Source organism: Giraffa tippelskirchi, chromosome 10, assembly GCF_054371585.1.
Source record: "Giraffa tippelskirchi isolate mGirTip1 chromosome 10, T2T-mGirTip1v1.2.pri, whole genome shotgun sequence".
NCBI lineage: Eukaryota > Metazoa > Chordata > Mammalia > Artiodactyla > Giraffidae > Giraffa > Giraffa tippelskirchi.
In genome coordinates, this window is record NC_137284.1 from 3906140 (window position 1) to 3931097 (window position 24958).

The following is a 24958-nucleotide window of genomic DNA, read 5'->3' on the forward strand; positions in this document are numbered from 1 at the left end:
TGAGATTGGGTTATTCATAGCCCCTACTCACTAGGGTTGGTATGAGGCTTAAGGGAGTTAATATTCATAAAATGCTTTGAAGGGCACATTGTCTACCACAAGCACTGTATCAGCATCTGGTAAATAGATTTTTCGAGTTTTGCCAGGCTCTGGGGGTGCCCACCCGTGCTGGCCACAAATCACGCCTAGAAGAATTGCATCCCCACATGGCCTTCTCTTTCTTGTTGATAGTTACTAATCGGGATGCAGTGTGTGACTTGGGGTCCAGGACTCAGAACTCAGCTCATCCACTCACCCTTGTGTGTGCTTGAGCAAGCTGGTTATGTCCTGTGCCTCAGTTTCCTCATCTGAGAAATGGAGCCAGTAGTCTCTGCCCTGCTGTTGCACAGAACTTGGGTGCCATGCCAAGGGGACATGGCTGTGGGAGGGAAGATATGCCCAAACGCAGAACAGCTTTGGAGGAAATGAAATGGGAGAGATTTGGAGGGCAGGAGGAACCTGTGAGATTGGCTGAGCAGTTAGTGAGGGTCCAAAGCTGGCCAGCCTGAGGTGGGGGCGGGGCCAGCTCGTGTCCAGAGGGCCTGAAGGTATTGCTGACACTTGTCTTTGTCACTCACCTTCCTGGTGGTGTCTACCGGCTTTCCCCCCAACCCCCAACTTCACCAGGAAAGCAGAGTGCCCCATTCATCCTGCAGGCTCAGCTCACCACCTGGCAGAAGGCAGTAACTCAAAGTTTTGAATGGATGAGTGAATGAATGAGATTATGAATGAATGAGATTATAAATGAGTGACAAAATGCTAATAGAAGAGTTTTCAGACTGTATTTTGGGCTTCCCTGGTGGCTCAGATGGTGAATAATCTGCCTGCAATGCAGGAGACCTGGGTTCAATTTCTGAATCAGGAAGATCCCCTGGAGAAGGCAATGGCTACCCACTCCAGTATTCTTGACTGGAAAATCCCATGGACAGAGGAGCCTGGCGGGCTACGGTCCATGGGGCCACAAAGAGTCAGACACAGCTGAGCGACTAACACTTTGGCCTCACGGATGGTCTAAGACAGCCGTTTCCGTAGTTGGTGGATGTCGGATTTCCCCAGAGAATCTTGTTCGGCATTTGGAAGTGACTGAAGCCTGGGATGTGCGTGCAAGCTCAGTTGCTCAGTCGTGTGCAACTCTTTGAGACCCCATGGAGCCCGTCAGGCTCCTCTGTCCATGGGATTCTCCAGGAAAGAATACCGGAGTGGGTTGCCATGCCCTCCTCCAGGGGATCTTCCCAGCCCAGGGATCGAAGCCAGGTCTCCCGCATTGCAGGTGGATTCTTTACCATCTGAGCCGCCATCATACCCCTAGACCGATGAGCCAATCTGAAGCCTGGCAGATGCTTACGGTACAATGGCCACATCTCCGTAGTGCTCATGGCACATGCCAATCAGCTGTCAGGGGTCTCCTGGTGGGTGTGTGTCCTCCAGACGGGTGTCAGTGGCCTCAGGGTTCAGTGTGTTTGATTTCAATCAGTCACAGATGGGCCCCCAGTGGTTTGAACAAACACTCCAAGTCCACCATGATGGGTGGGACCTGGCAGAGTCATCCCAGTGGAGGATGTGCAGAGACACAGACGCTGACCGGCTCGTGACAAACTTATTTTGGGAAGGCATTAAGGCCCAGTGTTTTGAGAACATTTTTACAAAAACTTTGTGATGAGAAAGCAGGTTCCTTCCTGGGGAATTTTCCCAAATGGTCTTGCCCCTTCAGGGGTCCTTGGGGGCAGGTTCCTGGAGCTGGCACAACCTCTGGCTTCTGGGGCTTTTCTGTCGTTTCTCCCAGGGCCAACAGTGGGGTCACATCCCAGGCCAGAGATGGCCTGCTGGAGGCCCAGTCCCCTGCCTGCATCCACCAGGGGCTTGAAATCTGAAAGCAAAAATCAAACAGAGACGACCGTGTGCAGAAGCCGGTCTAGTTTCAAGTCGGAGCCAATCTTTCCAGGGGGCGTTCTGAAGGATGTCCTTCTCCTCTTTCTCTTCCTGATCTACCAGGCATCCTCCACAGAGGCCTCAGAGCTCCTCTGGGGCTGGCGAGGGCTGTGCAGCCCTCTTGGCTTCTGTCTCTAAGGGTTGGGAAGGAGGCACAGCTCGAGAAGCCCGCAGCCCAGGCTCTTGGCATGAAAGTGACCTGGCAAGGAGAAATGCGTGCATGTGTGTGCACACGTGTGCATGCATGAATGGGGGCGCATAAGAGAGGGAGGAGGAATATCTGGTGATGTAGATGGTTTCCCAAGCCATGACCTTTGGCCCCTGGTCGATTCTGCTCTGGGAAAAGGCAGACTTTGCAGAGTCCCCACCTCAGCAGGAGCAGATGCTGCCTGTGGGCTGGGGAGGCAGGAGTGATGGAGAAGGCTCTGGGCTCTCCCTGGGGCTGGGGGTGGGGGCGGAGGTCGTGGTGGCATCTCATAGTGGATCTGAGAGTCCCGAGGAGTGGTTTGTGGGCTCCTCTGTTATGCACTGGCTGAAGGGAGGGGCTACCAGTCCTGAGTAGGGGAGAGAGAGTGAGAGGGAAGGAGGGTGGGGAAGGGGCAGGTGCTGGCCGAGTGCCTCCCTCATGGTGCTGCCCCCGCCCACGACAGCCTCACAAGGATGCCTCTGCTGTCGCTGTGCCCATTTTTCAGATGTGGAGACTGAGGGCTTGTTACCTGACTGCCCAACTCCTGGATTTGGGAAGAGGAGGTGGTGGGGGACACAGGCAGAGGAAGAGCCTCCCCCATCTGGGAGAACAGCCTGGGCTCCTGGCCTGAGCTGTGTCGAGGAACGAGCTGGGGAGAAGGTTCTGGACAAAATGCTGGCCCTGCCGCGTGCAGCAGGATGACTGCGGGGCCCAGGTCTGTGAAGACCGCGTACAACAGTCCGTGTCCAGCCACACTCCTGGCACGCACGCGGGGCTCTAACTGAGCTCACTGTTAGGACCAGCACTGCCACACTCCTGGCACGCATGCGGGGCTCTAACTGAGCTCACTGTTAGGACCAGCACTGCTCCTTCCTTTGGGATTCAGCCAGCTTGGTCTGAATGGGCAGCCCCCCGGGAGCCTTGTCAAGGGACCTGACCACCACAGAGTCTTAACCACTGAACCCCCAGGGAAATCCCAACAAAGCATTTGTCTTCTGCCTTTACCAGGAGCTCCTGTTTTAAGAGACCATGTCCCCCACATTCTCATTAGCCCCACTCTCACAAAGGTCTCGGACTCTGGCAGCATCTTTTCTAGTACAGATGTGATTGGGCCAATGCCCCTGCCCCATGCCACAGCCTGGCACCCTGGAGACGGTTGATGGGGCCCTGTGGGTCAGGGAGGGTCAGGTAAGAGGGGTGCAGGGCATGGAGAGGGCAGTGGCTGCCAATTTGCAGGCAGGTGAGATAAAAAACTACAGGGACTTCAGACCTCCCTGGGGATCCATTGGCTAAGATTCCGTGCTTCCACTGCAGGGGGCCCAGGTTCGATCTCTGGTCAGGGAACTAGATCCCACACCCTGCAACCAAGGGTTTGCACACTGTAACTAAGGCCTGTGCAGTCAAAGAAACAAATAAATATTTTAAAAAAAACAAAAAAAAAAACGCTGCAAGAACTAAAGGAGCCAAGGTGACTGTCCAGCCAAGGCAGGGCGGTCTAGGAGCAGTGCAGCTCAGCCGGCCTTGGGCCCACACCCCAAAGGAGCTCCCACCCCAGCAACAAGTGCCCGTAAAGGGCAAAGGTTGGGGGTTTGACTTGCATTCTGGTGCCCGCTTTGCACTTGGAGCAAGGGCAGTGAGGAGCAGGCTGAGGGCCCCTGGGACCGTGGGCCCTGAGTCGCGGGGAAGGTTCCTTTGTCAGGGCGGCCCAGGATGAAAGTGGGCATTGTGGCCCTGAGACAGTCTTCACCTTTGTGTGCCCGTCCCCGGGAGAGACACCACCCCTCTAAACCACCGGTAACGAGGCTGGCCTGGGATGGCGAGCCCGCACTGTCCCCGGCCTAATGACGGCCTGAGAATCCAGCCCATTGTCCTGTAATCTGCGGCTCAAAGGATTTAAAATTCAAGAAAGAAAAATGTGGAGGCCAATTAGCTACATTGTACTGGCCTCGAGCAGGCTGCAGCCACATCTACGGGCCCCGAGGACCCTCTTGAGTCAAGTGGAGGCTTTGCTTAAGCACCACCGTGGGTCAGTCCCTGAGGTAAACTCACTTTCATCTCCTAGCATCAAGGTTTCGTGTGTCAATTGGGCGAGTGGGTCTAGGGCCTGGGGTCTCCAGGAAGCCCCGCCCATGTCTCCACTCTGGCTCATTACTTACGAGGTGGGGGCGGGAAGGTCGTTCTTTGTGTGGAGATGGCCACCCAAACTAATCTGCAAGGGGGTCTGGTTTTCTGCTCAGTTCTGGTTGACGAGGGAAGAGAAGGTGGGCTGTGGAGTCTGAATCCAGCGCCTCTGTCCACCTGGGTGGGGCTCCGGCTTCCTGGGCTCCCACATGGGTGTAGTCTTCCCTCCTGGAAGGAGCTGCTGTCAGAGGAAAGTGTGGGTGCCCAGAGTAGGACCCCGCTGCCCCCCACCTGCCTCCTTCCTCTGCAGACGTTAGTCCTGAGCCCTCCAGGTTCCCTCTGCCCGGGTCAGTGGGCCTCGAGCGAGGACCAACCCCTTATGAATCAGCAAAGAATACCTGCTCACAGTAAAGATCAAAGCAACAGTGAAATCAACACCCAAGGGTGAATGTGAACCACCCAGGTCCCTCTCATCCCTTCTCACATCCTCCTTCCCAGAGGTAGCTAACCAAGCCTGTTCCTGTATCTTTCAAAAACATCCTGCATATCTACAAGCATGTGCAAATACTAACACCAGCGTTGACCACAGGGCTGGAGCCCAAGTGCCCCAGACTCTGCCCTGAGCACGTCGTCTGTGCTAACTTCGCTCAGCCTCCCGGTTGTTTGTTGTTCAGTTGTTAAATTGTGTCTGACTCTTAGGACCCCCATGGACTGCAGCGCGCCAGGCTGCCCTGTCCTTCACTATCTCCTGGAGTTTGCTCAAACTCATGTCTGTTGAGTCGGTGATGCCATCCAAGCATTTCATCCTGTATTGCCCCCTTTCTCCTCCTGCCCTCAGTCTTTCCCAGCATCAGGGTCTTTTGCGATGAGTTGACTCTTCGCATCAGGTGGCCAAAGGATTGGAGGAGCTTCAGCTTTAGCATCAGTCCTTCCAATGAACATTGATTTCCTTTAGGGTTGACTGGTTTGATCTCCTCGCTGTCCAAAAGACTCCCAAGACTCTTCTCCGGCACCACAGTTTGAAATCATCAATTCTTCAGCACTCAGCCTCCTTCCTGGTCCAACTCTCATATCTGTTCATGACTACTGGAAAAACCATAGCTTTGACTATGCAGAACTTTGTCGGCAAAGTGATGTCTCTGCTTTTTAATACACTCACAGTAATCATCCCATTTTGCAGATGGGGAAACTGAGGCCAGGAGAGGTTTGTCTGCCCAAGCTCACACAGGTAGTGAGTGGCAGAATCTGGATTGAACCCAGCAAGTCACAAATGGGCTTGCGGTGCCCACGCTGCAGTGTTGCTGTGTGGTGTCCCTTCCATCCCAGGAGTGCTGTGCCATGGTGAGGCCTGCATGCCATGGTCTCCTTGTGTGGGGGGTTTGCACTGTTTCCGGGTTGATATCCTGGTGCGTGAAGCCAGTGGACATTCCTGGGCATATTTCTTTACAGACTTGGTGAGGCCAAGTGCACTTGTGGGGTTCCTAGGGCAGGGGCATCGCAGTGGCTATTGTCACAGATCCTGCCTGGTGTCCGTTGTGGAGGTGGCCCTGGCTTGCATACCCTGCAGTTCTGTGGGACACCCCTGAGCGCAACTCTCGTCTTTTCAGCTGCCCTTGCTGTGTTGTCTGCTGGACAGACCCCTCCCTGTTTGAAAACTGCCTCAAAATTGGCTTCATGCCCTGCCAAGCAGTTCTTACATCAGGTCATTTTCTAGTCGACAAATTGTCTGGAGTTTTGCCAAACCCAACATTCTAAAAATGACCCTCTATCCCTGTTGGAAATAGCGACTCAAACTGGCTGCCCACCCTGACCAGCAGCAAGATGAGATGACACTGTATTGTCCCCTGCTTCCCACCCTAAATGCCAGGATCTTCAGGACCTGATGTCAGGACCATAGTTCCAACTTGTCTTCTGTATTTTTTTTCACTCAAATGGCCAACACTGTCAGATCAAAGGATGCTATGGGAATTTCATTCATTCATTCGTCTATGTGGGGGATTGATTCAGGCCAAGCCCCGGGGGGAGACTTCAAGGAAGCAGAGAACGGCACACCGGTCCTGGCTTCCTTACAACCTCCCAGGGCCCTGGGTGTGATGGATACAGGGATCCTGGGAAGGGACTGCTGACCCAGCCAGGAAGTGTGGGGAGGAGGGATGCAGGCACACCCCCCTGAGGCGGGCCTGAGCCGGATCACCAAGAGCAGGGAGAATCTAGGCAAGCAGAGAGGGGACTGGGGGCTGCAGGAGGTGGGGACAGCCAGTGCAGAGGCCCCCGGGGTCAGCAGAGCCTGTGCTCCCAGGGGCTGCTGGGAGCAGTGACTGCTCGAGGCCGGCGGGCAGGGGCCAGCCCGTGCCTGAGCTCAAGTTCCTCACCCGGAAAGTGAGGGGTTACAGCTAGGCCTGGAGGGCACAGCAGGCCTGCAGGCAACATTGGCAGCTGCCAAGGACGGAGGTGGGAGGTAGGTGCGGCCTGGGAGCCTGTCTTGCTCTGTGGAGGGCAGCCCACCGGTTAGGGGATAGGGACGTGAGTGTCCCGCCCCGCCTCTTGAAGCGGGGAAATGAGGGAGGCTTCCTATTAACAAAAAGGAACCATGAGCCTGGCCAGCTCCCTCCTGGCCTCGCTCCCGCATGCTTTGCTGTACCAGCCCTCCAGGCGAGAGCACGAGAGGGACCACGAATCAGAGCCCACCCGTCCATTGATGTCACCTGTCAGCCTGCCTGTCCCCCGCGGCCCCCCGGGAGGACCCAGTGAGGGCTCAGATCACAGTCTCTTCTCTCTGCAGACTTAGGTCAGGCAGCAGTGCCCAGGGGTCCCGGGGGAGGTGAAGGTGCCGACAAGGTGGACGCCAGTCCCTGGGGGCGGGGGCCAGGGCACTCCTCCTGCCAGCGCCTCGAGAGCACTGTTCATGCCCATCCTCCACCCGCCAGGGTCCCACACCTCCTGGTCGCTGTCTCAGTCATCCTGGCTGCAGGACACAGAATGGCAGGGGACAGAGACAGACAAGGCCCGCCCACCCTCCAAGACACTAGGTCTGCACTGGAAGCCGTGGGGAACTGACCCCGAGGGGCCTTGGAATCAGGATGGCACGTGGGGAGAGGAGAGGCCCACTGTGCCTAGGGAGCTGGGAGCTGCTTGCAGCAACAGCAGAAGTTTCTAGAAGGAAAAGGCTAATGGGTACCCAGTGGGGGAAGGACCAGCGTGTGTAAAGACCTCAATGGGGTGGGGAGCAGAAGTAATGTGGACTTGGGTTTGCTTCCATAGCTCTCACCAGTCTCCGCCAGACCTGATAGAGGAGCGTGTGAATCTCAGCCCAAGCCCCTGATTCCATCTCCCCACCCCAATCCACAGGCCTGGGGGCACACCTCATTGTTAGGACTTACCATAGTCTGAATTGCATCTCCCTAAATTCATATGTTCAAGTCGTTAACCCCTAATTGCTCAGAACACGAATGTATTTGGAGATAACCATCTTTAAAGAGGTAATTAAGGTAAAATGCGGTCACTAGAGTGGACTTTAATCCCACAGGACTGGGGTCCTGATAAGAAGAGGAGGTCAGGGCACAGACACATTCAGAGGGACGACCCCGTGAGGACACGGGGAGGAGACGGCCATCTGCACGCCCAGGAGGGAGGCCTTGGGAGGACCAGCCCCGCCCACACCTGGGTCTGGGAGTCGAGCCTGCAGGACTGGAGACAGTGAATGTCAGTTGTTTGTGTCGCCCAGGCTGTGGGACTTTGTGACTGTGGCCTGAGCTGTGTGGTTGTCATCCTTACTCTTTACCTTAGTCATCCTTCAAGATGGGCTTCAGAAGCACCAGCTCCTGATGGGGGTCATGGTCCCGCGGGTGAGTTGATGGCCTGCAGTGGGTGTGATGTGGTTCTCCCTCACTGAGTCCTCACAAACAGTACATGCAGGAGGAGGGACGGTCTGTTTTGTCACAGAGGGGGAGACTGAGGCATGCAGAGGTCTGGCCAGGCCATCTATGGAGGCTCCTGGTAGCTCCAGCTGCTCTAAATGTGGCCCCACACCGGCACTGAGGGGTCCCGGGGCCGGAGGCTGCCCGCCATCTGGAGGGGAAGGAGTAGGGGCAGGTCATGGGGTGTGTCTCTCCTACCCCTGCCCTCAATCCTGAAAGAATCCCTCTTCCTCCTCCTTCCAGGCTCAGTTTGGAGCTTCATAATAGCCAGGAAACAAGCTGAAGGTCCATCAACAGATGATCAGATGAACAAAGTGTGGTCCACTCATACAAGGGAATATTACTCAGCCCTGAAAATGAATGAAGCACGGACGCTTGCTACCACGTAGATGAACATTGAAACATTATCCCAGGTGAAAGGAAGCAGACACAGGGAGACTGATACTGCATGACTCCAATCACGTGAAATGTCCAGAATAGGGAAATTCCTGGAAACGTCAAGTAGGGCTGTGTTGCTTGGGGCTGAGTGTGGGAGGGAGGAAGAGGTGAATGACAGCTAAAGTTTCGAGGTTTCTTCTGAGACGATGAGAAGGTTCTAAAATCAACTGTGGTGATGACTGCACAGAAGCAGTGTATTACAAACTACTGAACTGTACAATTTAAAAGGGTGAATTCTAGGATATGTGGATTCCATCTCACTGAAGCTCTTTAAAATTAAAAATAAATGAATAATTTAAAACACTTGGCTTCGATGACGGTAGTATCCCTGAGGCCCCCAGACTTCAGGTCACCCTCCTGGGTCTGTCCTTCCCCTCCTTGGTGAGCTGCCTGGCCCAGGACCCCGCACTGGAGTTGATCCACCCTGAGATCCTGCTGACCTATAGGAAAGTGGGGACCCCTCTCCTCTCTGTGCCCATATGCAATGTTCAGGGCCCCTTGGGTGCCAATGGTCTCAACACCCCTGCAGCCCAGGGATCCTGGGATATTTGGCAAGAAAGGGGCCCCCAGCTGGGTGCATCCAGGAAGACCCTCAAGAGGGAGCAAAGCCCCCCAGTGGGTGGGCTCTTACTTGGCACTGGGACTAGGTTGTGCCCTTAGGAATAGGATGGTCTTGGCTAGGAAAGGCAGTCAACTAGTCTACTCAGAGGCAGCGACTATTGGCAAAAACTGGCCCCAGCTGGGCTTGGAGAGTCTGCCCTCAAGGACTATCCCTGTTGCTCCCTATTTTCTGACTTTGCTAGAAGCAAAGTTGGGGCCAGAGAATAAAGACTCCTCTGCTCAGCCCTGGACCTTCAGCCTACTTGGGGGGTCGAAGGGCCAGATGGAGGCACCAGACCCCTCACTTTGCCTCACAGCTAAATGTTCGAGGTTTCTTTTGAGATGATGAGAAGGTTCTTGACCTCAGCCAGTCTCTGCATGTCTCCGAGCCTCCATTTCTCATCTCTAAGGCGGGGCTAAGCAGGGCTACCCTGGCTCCGAGCTGGCCCACTGCAGGCCAGGCCTCTCTCCCACTGCTCTTGGGGACAGGGGGTAATTAGAGCGAGTCTGAGGCCTGAAGCCAGCACCACATCTGATAGTCACCCCGGTGGGCAGGCTGGGACCACATCACAGAACACTGTTCTCCATCCCCCCTCCCCGGCTCCCTCTCCAGGGGAAGTGGCTGGAGGTGTGAGGCCTGGACCTAAGTGAGGTCAGAGGGGTCACCCAGATATCAGATAGGGTTGGGAGGGGATCTGGGGGTGAGGACACCCACAGCAGAAGTCCCAGAATTGGTGGTAGGAGGCCGGCTGGGGCCAGGCCTGGGGGTGTCCAGGCTGGGGTTGGAGGAGACCAATTAGTCAAATGGCAGCAGTGACCATTTGGTAGCAATTAACAGGCTCGCTATTACTGAATTACACCCCCCCACCTGGTTCCGTATTGAGGGGGAGGTCGCCGTGGGGTGGGTTGTGTGGGTGCCCTGACCTGGCCCAGCACGCCTCTGTGAGGGACATTGCTGCCCGCCTGGAAGCTTGTAGGAAATCGGGTGCCCCTCCTTGGCTATGCCCTGGGATCTGAGGGCCTGGCAGCCCAGCAATGTTCAGAGCTAAACCCAGGTCTGCGGGAGACTTGGGGGCAGAAAAGACGGGGATCAGAAAGACTTCGATGACCAGGAGCCTCAGTGGGTAGGAAAACAAAGGTCAGGGCAGAGAGGGAGAGGCTGTGGGCAGTGGGCTGGGGTGCAGGAGGGTCAGCGAGGCCCCCAAACACCAGCAGAGGAAGGGGCTGCCCCAGAGCCTGGTGTGGGGAAGATGGCAATTTTGGCTTTTAGACACTCCTTCTGACTTCAGCCCAGAGGTTACCACTGGGGCCAGGGAGCTTAGCTGCCTCAGAGAAGTCCCCCTAACAAGAATACCCATGGGGAGTCAGGTCTGCTGGAAGGAACCTGGGGGCATAGGGACCTGCTGTCCTGGCCTCACTGTTCACAGTGCCCGGTTTGCATAATAAACTGTGGTCCCTTAGTGATAGGGTCGGTCTCTGCTCTGATACGGTGGTGGGACCTTTGCAAAAGTATTTTCACTGAGTTTCTCTCACTATATTTGAGGCATTTTCCTAAAGGAAATCAACCCTGAAGACTCACTGGAAGGACTGATGCTGAAGCTGAAGTGCCAATACTTTGGCCACTTGATGCGAAGAACTGACTCATTGGAAAAGCCCCTGAAGCTGGGAAAGATTGAGGGTGAGAGGAGAAAGGGGTGACAGAGAATGAGATGGTTGGATGGCATCACCGACTCAATGGACATGAGTTTGAGCAAGCTCTGGGAGATGGTGAAGAACAGGGCAGCCTGGCATGCTGCGGTCCATGGGGTTGCAAAGAATTGGACACGACTTAGTGACTGAACGACAAAAACGTACGCAAGGAGCCAGCATCTCAGAGGGGTGATGCTACATGGCCAAGGTCACAGGATTAGGAAGCAGCTGAGCTATTCATTCATTCCTCCATGGAGTAGGTTCTGAGGGGCTACTCTGTGCTCGGCACAGCCTAGAAGCTGCAGGTACAACAGTGAACGAAACCAGCAGAACCTCCTGCCCTCCTGACCTCTCCCCACTCTTGGACCCCTGTTCTGCAGCAGTAATCCCCACCACCGCCAGTTCTAGGGTGCAGGCAGACTGGGGTGGGGGGGTGGGGGGCACCTACAGCTCCCGCTGTGTCTCTCCTGGGTTCTTGTTGGAAGTTCAGGTGACCAATGGCCTCAAGCCAGCTCCGTGGGTGAAGCCCCAATGGACTGTGCTTGGCTCCATCCTCAGAGGCTGTCTGACAGCGGTCCTCTGTCCCTTGTAAAGCCGGCTCCATCATCACGGGGCTCTAGCAGTCGGTGGCTGTTCTTTCAACTGTTCACGGGCTCTGACTAGACAGACTCTAGCCAGAAGCCACTTCTCCTGGGACTGGGGTACTGAGGGATGCCCCAGGGCTGGCCCAGGGCCACTTAGGCACTGCGGGGGCTGGGGAGGGCTCATGGAGGACACGCTGCCCTGCTTGTGTTAGGTCAGGGTACTGAGACGTATCCCAATGGGGTGCATTGGCTCCTGCAGCTCAAGAGAGCCCCTGGTGCTCTCCACACACCCCTTCCCCCAAGGAAGGACCAAGGTTCCAAATCCTGATGCGGGTAGAAGGGAAGGGGGATGCCAGCCCTCTGAGCTCATCCCTGAGCCCCTGAACTTGGAGTCTAGACTACTGGACCCTACAGGGAGCCCTCATGCCCACCAAGTACCCTTGCTGGAGCCTGGGTGTCAGTATCAGCTGCTGGGCAGGGGGCTGCAGGAGCACAGAGGGTGTGAGTGGGGGAGAGCAAGAGAGGGGGTGAGGATGTGGCTTTTCCCAGCACTCCATCCTCAGCCCCTCTTCACTGGGATCCCGCGGGGAGGGGCCCCCACGACGTGCAGGGGCATCTACATGGCTGCTCCCAACCCACCAGGCGGGGATACCCACCCACCTTTGCCAGTTTCCGCTCATCTCCCTTCCCGGTGGCTACCAGGCTCCCCATGCTTTTCTCTAGGCCTCTGTCCTGAGCTCTCTGGGTCCCAATCTCGGTTTCTCCGTTTCTCTCCTTTCTGCCGCAATCTCTCCTATTCTCTGAGCTGTCTGTGTCTGTCTCTCTTGCTCTCCAGGGCTGTCTGTCTCTGTGCCCCTTTCTCTGGCTCTACTGTCGCCCTCCTACAGCCCCATTCCCCTCTCTGGCGCGCTCCTGAGACTGGACACTCCAAATGCAAACCTCATCCTTCCCCCCATGTGCCCAGTGCTTGGGATGCGCGAGGGGATAAAGCACCTTCAAGCCTTGGGCCGCCGAGGGCAGCGTCCTTGCTCCAATGGGCAGCCCTGGGCAGTCAGAACCTCGGGGTCCCCCACGCGCGCCCGCGCCCGCGCGCAGGGCCCTCCCCTCCGCAGGCCCCCTTCATTATGCGCCGCCTTTAATGGGCGTTTGTCAGCGCGACTGCCCCGCGAGTTGTATTCGCGGACATCAGTCATCGGCGGCGCTCCCATTGTGCCAGGGGATTGACGGGGGGGGGCGGGAGGGGGTGACAGGGCCTGGGGCGGCCGCCTCGAGGCCTCGGTCTATAATTTTCGGAGGCATAATTGGTCTGGGGGAGGAGGCGGGGGAGGGGGCGGGGAAGGGACCTTTCAGAACCCGGGAGGGCGCACGGGCTCGGGGCGCTCGGCGGAGGAGAGCCGCGGCTCGACGGCGGCACGCGGGGGGCGCCCGGCCGGGACCCCGAGCCCTGCCCCGGCTCTCCACCCCGCCCGGCCTCCCGCCCCTCGCGCGCCTCCCGCGCCTCCGCCTGGGGACCGCATCGGCCTTTTGTTGCAGAACCGTCTTTTCTTTCAGCTCTTTGCGCAGCAACGGAAATCTCACCCGATTCGGGGTGAAAATTAAAGGATCTCTCTCTCTCTCCCTCTCTCTCCCTCCCTCGCATCCACCCCCTCCTCCCCTCCCCTCCCCCCCCCCCTCCGCGGAGCCGGAGTCGGCACCGCCAGGAGCGGCAGCGGGCTCCGAGCGCCTCGCCCCGGCTCGGCTCGCCGTCCCTTCCATGGGCGCCGCGCTCGCCTGCAGCCGCCGCCGCGGGGCGGGCGCGATGCCACGATGGACCTGATCTGGCTGCTGCTGCTCAGCCTGCTGGAGCCCGGCTGGCCGGCCGCGGGCCCCGGGGCGCGGCCGCGGCGGGATGCGGGCGGCCGCGGCGGCGTCTACGAGCACCTCGGCGGGGCGCCGCGGCGCCGCAAGCTCTACTGCGCCACCAAGTACCACCTCCAGCTGCACCCGAGCGGCCGCGTCAACGGCAGCCTAGAGAACAGCGCCTACAGTGAGTGTCCGGCCCGCCGGAAGGAGCGGGGGCTGACCACCTCTGCGGCCAGAGGGAGACGGCCGGGGTCCCCTGGTCTCCCCCAACGTCTGGGAGCTGAAGAGAGGGGAGCTGGGGTTGGGGGGGCGAGGGTGCGCGGGGCGGATCACGTCCGAAGAGGCCCCGGCTGGTGGCTGCCCGCGGCCAGGCTGCAGAGTCTGCTGCCCCAGCGCCCGCCGCCCGCTGGTCGGAGGAGGTGTGAGGAAGGCCGTCCGGGGGCTCCCCGCTCGGCTGGGTTCGGTGGTCCTGACAAATCTGAGCCCTTTGAGATTTTCGGAGAAAACGCCCTGGACAAGACATCGTCCTCTTTATTATTTCGACCCCTTCTCCTCCTGCCGACCTTGGGGCGCCCCGCCATCCCCTCCGCCCTCCCGGCTCGCGGCCTCCCAGGTGGTCGCCCCGGCGCGGAGGAAGCTCGCCGGACAGAGAGGGGCTCCCGGGGCTCCCAGGAGGCGAACGCAAGTGTGGAGAATCGTGTCCCCAGACCGGAACCCCCAGCCCTCCCGCCTCCGCCCTCGGCCGCAAAGCGACCGGCCGGATGAGCTCCCGGGTCGCCTGGTGGGGGGCCACCGGATGCGGCTTAGGAGCAAGCAGGGATGTCCGCCTGCTGCTGGGGGTGCGGGCACACTGTCACCCCGCCCCGCAGCCGGAACCCGCGCCCGGACTGCGCTCCAACCGGAGTCCCGCGAGGTCCCAAGGTTTGGCTCCTCCGGCCATGGGGACCCGGACTCGTGCTGAGTCCCTTCTCAAGGAGGAGCGCAGGGCCGTGGGGACTCGACGCAGCTCCGCTCGGTGAGGAGCTGGAGACCCGAGCTCGGGGCCGGGCAGGAGCTCAGTGGGCGGGGTGTGTGGCTAGAGAATCGGGGTCCTCCGCTGCGCCCCGCGATCTGCTCCCCGCTCCCCCAGCCCCGGACGCATGAAAAGGCGCGGTATATTCCAGAGGCGGCCGGAAAACTCTGCTTCCTCCAGGAAAGCCGCGGTCCGGCGAGGGCGTCTTCAGAAGACGCCTCTGGAGCCTAGCAGTGGAAGCCAAATATTACCAGGGCGTCCACTGCCCGCGGACGGGACTGCGAAAGCCCCTGCGCCCGCCTGGTAGCGATTCTTCGGTTCTGTCCAAATCCAGTCTCCCCTCCCCAACCCCAGGAGTCGCAGAGCATCCAAACTCTTGAGGCCTCCAAGGCGGGCAGCCCAGAGCCGCCCTGGTCCCACATCCAGACGCGGGTGCTATGGTCTTCGGGCCGGCGCGACAGGGCGGGGCGGGGGCGGGGGGCGTGTTGCAGAATCCGCCCAGCCTGCGCCCCAGAGAGCCCGCTGCCGGCATCCTGAGCGCCCGCACGCTCCGGGCAAGCCTCCGGCGGCCGGCAGCCTGGCCCTGTGATCGCTGACATGTGCCGGGGCCGGACGCTGGACTGGAGAGGCGCCCCCTAGAGCGGGCACCGCTGTTACCCAGGGGCACCGTGGCCCCACCTGGGGCTTTGTTGCAGGCTCCCCTGGGTGGCGGGGGTTGGTGGGGGGAAGTGCTCTCTATCCTAACGGAAGGCGTTAGGGGAGATTTAAACTTTCTTCCATTGGGTGGGGATTGGTTGAACACAGGTGGCTTCCCTTTGTGAGCTCCCTGCCAACACCCTACAGGCCTGAGACAATTATCTCCCACCCACATCCACTGCCAGCGGGTTTGGGTGGCACCCTCAATACACTGGTGGATGCCATTATCAATTCACCTTACCAAGGGCCCAGCTCCCCCTCCCAGGCCCCTGGGGGCACTCCAGTGAGCCCAGACACTGCCACCTTCAAGAGGTTTGAATCCCAGTTCAAACACCTGTGTGCCATCTTGGGCACGTACCTCAGCCCCTCAGTCTCAGCTGGCGCGTCTGGCTGGCCCATCAGGAAACTAGCTCACTAAGTGCTGGAGAGGCTCCCGGGGGCTCACGGCCAGCCTGGGGAAGTGCGGGTTTCCTTCCTTCCCAGGTTTGCCTTCGTGCAGCCGCCTTCCCTGTGTTCCCCATGCTGCACCTCCCACCCGGGGTTTTCTCCCTCCCTCGAGCTTCCAAAGTCACCCCCTTTCAGTGTGGCTTGCCCTCACCACCCCCACCCCCTCCCCGAGCTGGCGCGGGGGAAATGGGGTGTTCAGCCCTCCCTGCCGGGCGCTGTGGGAGGCAGAGGGAGTGATGGGCTGTCCCACTCCTCACAGGCATCCTGGAGATAACGGCGGTGGAGGTGGGCATTGTGGCCATCAAGGGGCTCTTCTCCGGGCGGTACCTGGCCATGAACAAGAGGGGACGGCTCTACGCTTCGGTGAGTCCAGGGGCTCGTGTCGGGGGCGGGGCACAAACGGCGCGGCCACCTCCCTTGGACATCGCATCAGAGGGGACATGGGCAGTGTAACGCTCTGTCCCGGGACATGCACGGACCAGCACCCCAGGTCCCACGGCTCCCCGCCCGGCGCTCGTCTGCCCGACTCTGCTTAGAGGCAGCTGCCAGCTGACGGGGTAGAGGTATCTTATGTTCTGCAGTGCTGTGGGGTGAGAAAATGCTTCCCCAGGCATTCTGTGGTCACCTTCAAGGTAGCTGAGAGGAGAGGAGAGGTTGCACCCCAAGTTTCTGCCAAGATAAACGGACCCTAGCGAGCCTGGGGATGAAGCAAGTGTGTCCGGGAGGCAAAAGGTCTTCTGTGGGCTCATCCAGACCTAGCTCTCCTGGGAGCGGAGTGAGAAACAGGGCAGAAAGGCAAGAGCTGTGAGTCGGTAGGAGGGAACCAAGAGGAAGGGAGATGGGGCCCATGTCCCAGGCACAGAGGTTTGGAGCCCAGTCTTTGTGCCATCTGGGTCTCTACACAGCAAGGGGTCCCGTGACTGTGGGCATTGGCGGTGTCCATCCCCCAGGGGCGGGGAATACATGGAATAAAATACATGTACTAGGAAGTCTCCTACCTCCAACTAGTCATTACATGCAATTCAGCTGATGCTCCCTGGGCAGTGAGAGGCTTTCCACCCACCACCCGTCACCTAGACAACGCAGTTGAGGACCATCTCCTCCATTCAGTTGCGTTTGTAGGGGAAACAGAGACATTTCCCCACCTGTCTGAAGTCAGGCAAAACACTGTCAAGAACTGCAGGGAAGTCCTCCTTTAAGCAGTTTGTTCCATCACAGATTTTTCACGGTTTGGCTAAAGGAAATGCAGAAGTAGGAAGATACCCACTTGCTTTCTGTGACCTGGGGGGAGTCTGTGTCTGGGAAGAGGGACCCTTGGGTGCCCAGTCTCCTTTATATGTGCTTCTAGTGTCTGTAAACACCAAGTGCGGTTTATAAACACATGCCCTTAGCCCGGGGTCTGGTCTGACTTTTTCTTGAGGTGGACGGTGGCTTTCCAGACCCCTCCAGCCCTCACCCGTGGTGCAGAGTGAGCAAAACTGACTCTCTCTTGCTGAAATGGGCTCGGACCACCCACAGTCACTCCCATCCCTTATGGGGGGAGGGCTTGCTGGCCTGCAGTGTTTGTGCAGGTCTTACTGACCAGGGGCGGCCTCTGTTCACACTGGGCAAGTTCACACAGGGAGGCAGGTAGGGCTGGAATCAGGAGAGGAAGCGTCTGGCCGCTGCCATCTCTTCCATGGGAGACCCAGGCCAGGACCCTGGGGGGCAGAATTACGTGTGCCCGGTGGGCCAGAGTCTCCCTGTGGCTTCCATCTCTGAGAGCTGGCAGTGCTGGCTTCGGGGATGGAGGAGGAGAGGTTTCTGGTCCCATGCGGGTAGCCTGGTGGTCTAGCTGGTTGGGGTGGGACTTGGCAGAGCACCTGGCGTGGGAGGTCTCACTACGTTGCAGATAAGCTGGAAGGTGAGGCAGCCCAGGTGCCACTCCTGCCACCCCTTGTCCCCATCCTGGGCGCCCCCAATTTGCCTGTGAGTGCTGTTCCCACTGCCCTGCCTCTTGACTGTCTGAGTCCCTGGTCTTTGCCATCACCTTGCTTCTCACCCTCCAGGTTAGCTCATCCACTCTGTGGGTCAGCGGCCCTTGCACCCTGACAGCCCCCAATTCCAGTTCTGACCTCCCTTCAGACTTACAGGTCCCCCCAGATGTCCCGATGGCTCAGAGACCACCCTGGCAGAGGGCAGCACACCCCTAGCTGAGTCCAGCAGCTCCCCTGACTCCCCCGCCGTAGTTGTCATCCCACCAGCCACTCACTCAGACCCAAGGTCAGCTCGGAGTCGTGGCAGACACCTGCTTCTTTCTCAGCCGCACATTCAGTCCGTCTCCAAGTCCTCGAACGTACTCCCTGAATCCCTGTCTTCAGTTTCTGCCTCCCTCCACCCCACCCCTGTGCCTTATAACTCAGGCCCTCGTCATCTCCCAGCTGGACCGTCACAGCAGTCTTGGGACCCAGCTACCGGCCTCCAGGTCTCCCTCCTCCAGTCCACACCCCCTTCCCTCCCTCCTGTCTCCTTCCTTCATCTATCCGTCCACCCATCTATCCGTCCACCCATCCATCCATCAACACCCGTCCATCCACCTTTCTTTCCTTCCACCCACCTGGCATTCATTCCTTCATTCCTCAGTGTCCTGGGCACTTACCATATGTCACACTCTGTGCTAGGTACCTGATCCGTCATCTCCCTAAACTGCAAATCCACTCATGTGATGGCCTCCAGGAATGCCCCATCACCCCCAGATTATCACCCAGATTCCTTAGCTCAGCTCACAGCGGAGCAGCCCAGACCATCTTCTGCCTCCTCCTCCCACTGTCACCTCACGGCTCCCGTCCCCACTCAGGCGCTGGACCCCTCGGCTTCTCCAGAACAAGCCCTGCTGCTCCCAGTCCCGACCCCATGCCTTCCCTGTACCCCACTGCCCGGAGTGCCCCTGCCCCCCCTGCCCCTCCCCGCCCCACGGGAACACGCCCTCCCTCCCACCGTCACCCCACAGGGGGGGTGCCTGCCCTTCCCGTGCACCTCTGCCTGGTGCCCACCTCTGCCCTGCCCTGGCTGACTTTCTGGAGCAGCGCCAGGAGCTGGCAACGCTGAGAGGGAAGAGCAGCCTCCCCGAGGATGAGGGTGACTGCAGGGAGTAGAATCTGAGCAGGTGGAGCGTGGGGTGGAGGTGGCTCTGGGGAGGGCCCCTGGGGAGCAGGGTCTGGGGTGGGAGCGCGGGGGCGGGATGTCCCGGTGCGTCTGTGCTGCCTTTTTCTAGCTCGTCTCCGCCTCTTACCTGTAGCCTCCCCCGATCCAGGAGCCCCTTCAAGGTGCAAATAATACTCCGCCTCCAAGAACCCCTCCTGTAGGGCCTGAGCCCCTTGCCCTTGAGGTTCACAGCACTGTGTCCCTTCGATGGCCCCCCAAGTGTCCCAGCAAACCCACCAGGCTTCCTGCAGGATGGGCCTCAGCCCGGAGGAGGTACCTTCTCCAGGACAGAGGGGCCTGGGAGGAGAGCTGGTTCAGCTGCTGAGTTTTTCACAGACACTCAATGTGGGTGGGCCCGGGGGGGTGCGGGGGGGCAGGTGTAAGATGCTGAAACAGCATGCCCGGCATGGGGGTGGGGCGGGTCTGTCCTGAGCCCACCCACCCCAGAGGGCCCCACTACACGCAGAGGGTGGGCACAGGTCACAGGGGCATCAGATCCCTCTGTGATTTGGGGTCTGGCACCCCTCTGGACCTCAGTTTTCCCCTCTGTAAAATCTCGGGCAGTGGCATCTGTATGCAGACCCAAAGAGCCCCGAGCATCCACCGAGGGGTTTCAGGGCAGAGAGGAGGGGCTGCGGTTATGGGGGGAGGCCCTCCCCACCACACTCTCCAGCCTTGCCTCTGGGCTCCCGAGTCACCCGAGAAAGATGGTTGGCGCTTCACATCTTGCTTCCTGAGGTCTTCGGGGATCATAAGCTGCCCAGTGCGTAGGTCTGGCTCCAAACAGCCTGCGACCCCCGAGAATGGGGCTGCGGTCCACTGGGCCACCTGCACCCTTCCCCATTCTGCCGATGGAGAGGGGCCCTGAGGGTCTCCTGCCTCATGGTCAGTCCCGGGAGGAAAGGCCAGTCCTCCTGGCCAGCTTTCCCTGTGCCCCAGCCCTGCCCCTTGGCACAGTATGGGGAGGGAAACAGTGCAGGAGGGAGCGGCCTTGGCATGTCTGTCCACCTACAGCTGGGACAGAGCCTAGGCTGGCATAAGACACACCTGCCCCTTGCCCAGCCCCCCCAACTGGAGACACCCCACAGCAGCCCGCCGGGGACCCTGACAAAAGCTCAGACAATTCTGGGTTTGTCCCAGACGGGGGCGGGACCCACCGCCCCCCACCCCGCCCAGACCCCCGCCCAGGGCTCCCCTCCCCGCCTGCGTTCTCCTCCTGGGGGGTGGGGGGCTCCATGCGCTGACCCTGGCCCCCGCCCGCCCCGCAGGAGAGCTACAACCCCGAGTGCGAGTTCGTGGAGCGCATCCACGAGCTGGGCTACAACACCTACGCCTCCCGGCTGTACCGCACGGCGCCCGGCGGGCGCGGGGCCCGGCGCCAGCCCAGCGCCGAGAGACTGTGGTACGTGTCCGTGAACGGCAAGGGCCGGCCCCGCCGGGGCTTCAAGACGCGCCGCACGCAGAAGTCCTCGCTCTTCCTGCCCCGCGTGCTGGACCGCAAGGACCACGAGATGGTGCGGCTGCTCCTGGGCACGTCCGGGCTGCGCGGCGGGCAGACCAGGCCTCCGGGCAGGGCCGCTTCCACGCGGCAGCGGCGGCGGAGGCAGCAGAGGAGGCCGCGGGACCGGGGAGGCCGAGCTTAGCCCCCGCCCCGGGGAGGGAGCGGAGGCCGTGAGCGGGTGCAGACCAGACCGTGGATGCCTGGAGTCCCCGCCGTCCAGGCCGACCCCAGGCGTGCAGGGTTCCACCCCGACCCTTCCGTGCTCTCGCCCTTCCCACCTGGCAGCCGGCTGCTCTGCCCAGGCCAACGGAACACACCCCCAACCCTTCCTGCTTCTCTCAAACAACCATCACGTCATCGCAGCAAGGAGCACCCGTCCTGACTTGGAGGGGGCTGCTGTAAACAGGACGCTTGTGTGTTCGCGTCGGCTGGGAGCGCCCTTGCCCACCGGGAGGACCAGCTGGAGCAAGGGGTCCCGGCTGTTGGAGGCGCTGTGGGACAATGGGGTGGGGGTGTGTGATCAAAACGTTAAAAGTATTTTATTCTACGTTGTTATTTAATAGATGAGGATGCAGCCTGCGGACACACTTGAAGGTTTTACTTGAACGAATTTGCTTGTGATGATGGTGGAGTCTGTGCCAAATTGATGTCTTAAGATGTAAGAGTGTATGTATTCTGAGAAACTGGGCTAAAGATGCGTTTCAGTTCCCTGGCTTTGAAAGTCACTTTTTTTTTAACCACTAGATATTTTGTTTGGATGGAAAGAAGAGACTAATGCGTGTGTGTGAATTCCCCTGAGTGTCTGCATGCGTGTGGGGGTATGTGGGCTTCTCAGGTGGCCCAGCGGTAAAGAATCTCCCTGCAATGCAGTAGACGCAGATTCGATCCCTGGGCCAGGAGGACCCTCTGGAGGAGGGCATGGCAACCCACTCCAGTGTTCCTGCCTGGAGAAACCCCTGGAGAGAGGAACCTGGCGGCTACAGTCCATCGGGTCGCACAGAGTCGGACACGACCCGTGTTTGTGTATGTGCACGTGTGAATCTATGTGTTCGTGTGGCTGTGTGTTCCTGGTTGTGCAGAGGTGTGCACACGTGTGGAGAGAGAGAAAGAAAGAGATTTACTTTGTGTAGAAATCCCCCAGACTCCCTCCATCTTGAAGCTGTGTGCTTCTCCGTGGACTGTTTTGAGCACCTGGGCTGCAGGCCACCTACAGCCATTCCAGCCGTTCCTTCATTCTCCCAATCTGCCACCGAGGCCTTGGGCGTTCCTACGTTTGCCTGAGAAATTGAGGCTCAGAGAGGTGACATGGTTTGTTGCCGTCTTCCCTGATGACTCAGACAGTAAAGAATCTGCCTGCGATGCAGGAGACCAGGGTTTGATCCCTGGGTTAGGAAGATCCCCTGGAGAAGGGCATGGATACCCACTCCAGTATTCTTGCCTGGAGAATCCCCATGGACAGAGGAGCCTGGAGGGCTACCGTCCATGGGTCGCAAAGAGTCGGACACAATTGAGTGACTGTCACTTTACTTACAGCCTGTATCTGGCTGACCCACTGCCATCCCCACCTGCTCCCCACACCTGCTCCTCCAACAACAGCGACGGGCGGGGTCCCCTGGGGGCAGGCACAGGTGCGAGCCAGGGGCAGGGCAGCCCTCGGGGCCAGGTGAGGGGTGTGGCCTGAGCCTGTGCCCCAGAGGACCTCAGTGCTGTTCCTGCTGGCATCACTCACATGCACCAAACACTCAGGGGGGGCTGGCTCAGCACCAACACCTGTGCAACAACGGGTGACAGTCTCGGCAAAGAGCTGCTGGGCATGAAGACACGGACTTGGCTCCCCACCACCGCCCCCCTCAGCAAGTCGAACTTGTTTATCTCCCCCTGACCAACGGCCCCTGCAGGAATGAGCATTCTCTGAGCATCAGTTCATGCTGGGCTATCCCCTTGAGTTTTATCATTCATCTGGAGTGAGATGGAGGAGGTGTTACCTTTACTTCCATTTTGCAGATGAGGAAACCGAGGCTCAGCAGGTGAACTAGTTCCTGCACGTCGTGAGGTGGGTGCAGCCTCATCTCTACCCCAGCACTACACCGTCAGCAGACAGGCCCTGAAGATGGTGGAGGGAGACATTTGAGGGGCTTGGTTAATATTGAAAACGGGTTAGACAAGAGAACATGTGTTTTCTAGAATTGACGGGCTATGGAAGTAGAGCCCTCCTCCATGGGCGCCCACCTATCTGTTGAAGTCCTGCCCCATGCCCACCCGGGGCCTCAGAACGTGGCCACATGTCGTTGCAGATGTGATCAAGTTAGGGTGAGGCCGTCTGGAGCTGGATACTCTACCCCAGGGTGACCGGGTCCTTGTAAGAAGGGGGACGACGAGGGCAGATTTGGGCTCAAGGTCGGTGCCAGGTGATGCTTCTGTACAGCAGACATCACTGCCCGGCACCAGGAGTTAGGGGAGAGACTGGACCATACCCCCCACACACACACAGCCTGCCCTGCCCACACCTTGGACGTTCGGCCCCCGGAACTGGGAGACCACATGTCTCTGTCGTCATAGCCATCAGGTGTGTGGAACTTCGTCATAGCCGCCCGAGCAAGCTCTTACAGGAGACAGGGGGCCTGGCTGCGCTGCTGCTCAGGTGGTCCCCAAAGGGAGAGGGGACCCTGTTTCTGTTGAATGAGGGGGAAGCACAGGAAGTCCACAGGCTGAAAGTGTGGGCTCCGGAAAGTGTTCTGAGGATGTCAATCTGCAGGGTCCACCGAGCTGCCAACACCAGGCTCATCTAACGTGGGCTGTGGGGGCACCTTGGGGTGCCAAGCGGGGGGCCTCAGGGGATTTCCAAAGTGGGGCCTGCACGAGCGTTCCCACCCTTTCTGCTTTTGAACCGCAGACACTGCCTCCAACCAGCTTTTGGTTTTTAAGCAATGGAAATGGATCCCAAAGGTAACAAGCATTTCATGTCAGTTTAAAAATACTCCAGTAAATGCAGTCCATGGGGTCACAAAGAGTTGGACACGACTGAGCAACTGAACTAAGTAAATTAAATGAAAAGATTCTCGCTCCTTGGAAGAAAAGTTATGACAAACCTGGACAGTGTATTAAAAAGCAGAGACATTATTTTGTCAACAAAGGTCTGTCTAGTCAACGCTATGGTTTTTCCAGTAATCATGTACGGATGTGAGAGTTGGACCATAAAGAAAGCTGAGAATTGAAGAATTGATGCTTTTGAACTGTGGTGTTGGAGAAGACTTTTGAGAGTCCCTTGGACTGCAAGGAGATCAAACCAGTCAGTCCTAAAGGAAATCAACCTTGAATGTTCATTGGAAGGACTGATGTTAAAGCTGAAGCTCCAATACTTTGGCCACCTGATGCAAAGATTCAACTCATTGGAAAAGACACTGATGCTGGGGAAGATTGAAGGAAGCAGGAGAAGGGGGTAACCGAGGGTGAGATGGTTGGATGGCATCATCGACTCAGTGGACATGAGTTTGAGCAAGCCCCGGGGGATGGTGAAGGACAGGGAAGCCTGTCCAAGTCAAACTTGCTCCTCCATGGAGCAGAAACAAGGGAAGCCAGAGCCTCGTGCTGCAGTCCATGGGGTTGCAAAGAGTCAGACACAACTGAGCAACTGAACAACAACAACAAAGCACATGTAGTGGAATCTAGCCCTTTGCCCCCACGTCACTAAGAACCCCTGTGTCCCCGGGACTTTGGGAAGATGGCCTTGGGCTCGAGAGCGCTCTGGGAGGTGGGGGAGGGGCTCACCTGTGTGGCTAGTGCTGCAGCCATGCCCACTTCACAGGCAAGGATGCCGAGTTGTGCCTTGCACATGGCACCCCGCACCTGGAAGGCGGCTGAGCGCCGGCCGGGTGAGGTCCCTGCAGAGTGAGGGCCTTTCAGGTGCCAGGGCTCCTGGGTCCAAGTCGGGTGCATGAGGAAGGTGGTTCTGCCTCTGCTCCCGTCAGCCTCCCCCGACCTGGCCTCTGGGAGGGCAGGGGACCCTGCTGGGGCAGGCATTTCTTCCCCTTGCCCAGGGATTAAGGCCCACCCACCTCAGAGCCGCTGGCCGCCCTGGCTTCTCTCTGTCCGATTGACCCATTTGCAGGACTTGGAAGCTGGCATGGGTCAGCCCTGAGCGACGCTCTGGCCGGGCACCCCTGGGGACATGCCTGGGGACATGCCCGTCCACACCCCGCCCAGTGTTTTATTCCTCCTTCCACCTCCTCACACTCAGGAGGCCCCCAACCCTCTGAACCCACCTTCAGGTTCTGAGTCATTGCTGTCTTCCCTCCTTCGTGACATGTCAAGTCCCAGAGGGCCCTACTGGGCGAGGGGCTGTGGGCTGCATGCAGGAGGCCACGGAAGCAGACAGGAGCCCCGGAAAAGGAAACCAGGATGAGAGTGGAGCCCGGTGAACCTGGGACCGTCCTGCTTTGACCTGGAGCGGCAGAACCTGGAGACTAGGTCCCTGAGCTCCAAGAGTTCATGCCACCTGAGCTGGGACAGGGAGTCCCGGAGGCTCTAGGAACATCCTCCTCCCCCTCCCCTACCTGCCCAGACAAGGAGGGAAGGAGTTGGGGGGCGGGGGAAGAGATTGGAGGGCACAGGGCCGGTCTGTGCCGTCAGGGGGATCCGGGGCTTTGGGTCAGTCACCTGCAGGAGCAGGAACATAAATTGCGGCAGATGCTGTGGAAGACAGGATGACAGTTCCTTGAAAAGGGAGGCACAGAGGGGACTTCCCCGGTGGTCCAGTGGCTAAGACTCTGAGCT

General features: G+C 58.9%; 1 protein-coding gene and 1 long non-coding RNA gene across 2 annotated transcripts; one reads left to right on the forward strand and one right to left on the reverse strand.

Moving 5' to 3' along the window:
- Nucleotides 1-1639: 1639 nt before the first annotated feature.
- LOC145522761 (uncharacterized) lies at nt 1640-12614 on the reverse strand. Its single transcript, XR_014066153.1, has 4 exons — nt 11369-12614; nt 8058-8344; nt 4312-4504; nt 1640-1906 (listed from the first exon to the last, which is right to left on the reverse strand). It is a non-coding gene; the product is annotated as an uncharacterized LOC145522761 (long non-coding RNA).
- Nucleotides 12615-12743: 129 nt separating this feature from the next.
- Nucleotides 12744-20891, forward strand: FGF3 (fibroblast growth factor 3). The gene is made up of 3 exons (XM_081536019.1): nt 12744-13530; nt 15761-15864; nt 19953-20891. The coding sequence occupies exons 1-3, from the start codon at nt 13311-13313 to the stop codon at nt 20325-20327; spliced, it is 699 nt and encodes a 232-aa protein (XP_081392145.1). The 5' UTR covers nt 12744-13310; the 3' UTR covers nt 20328-20891.
- Nucleotides 20892-24958: the final 4067 nt, after the last annotated feature.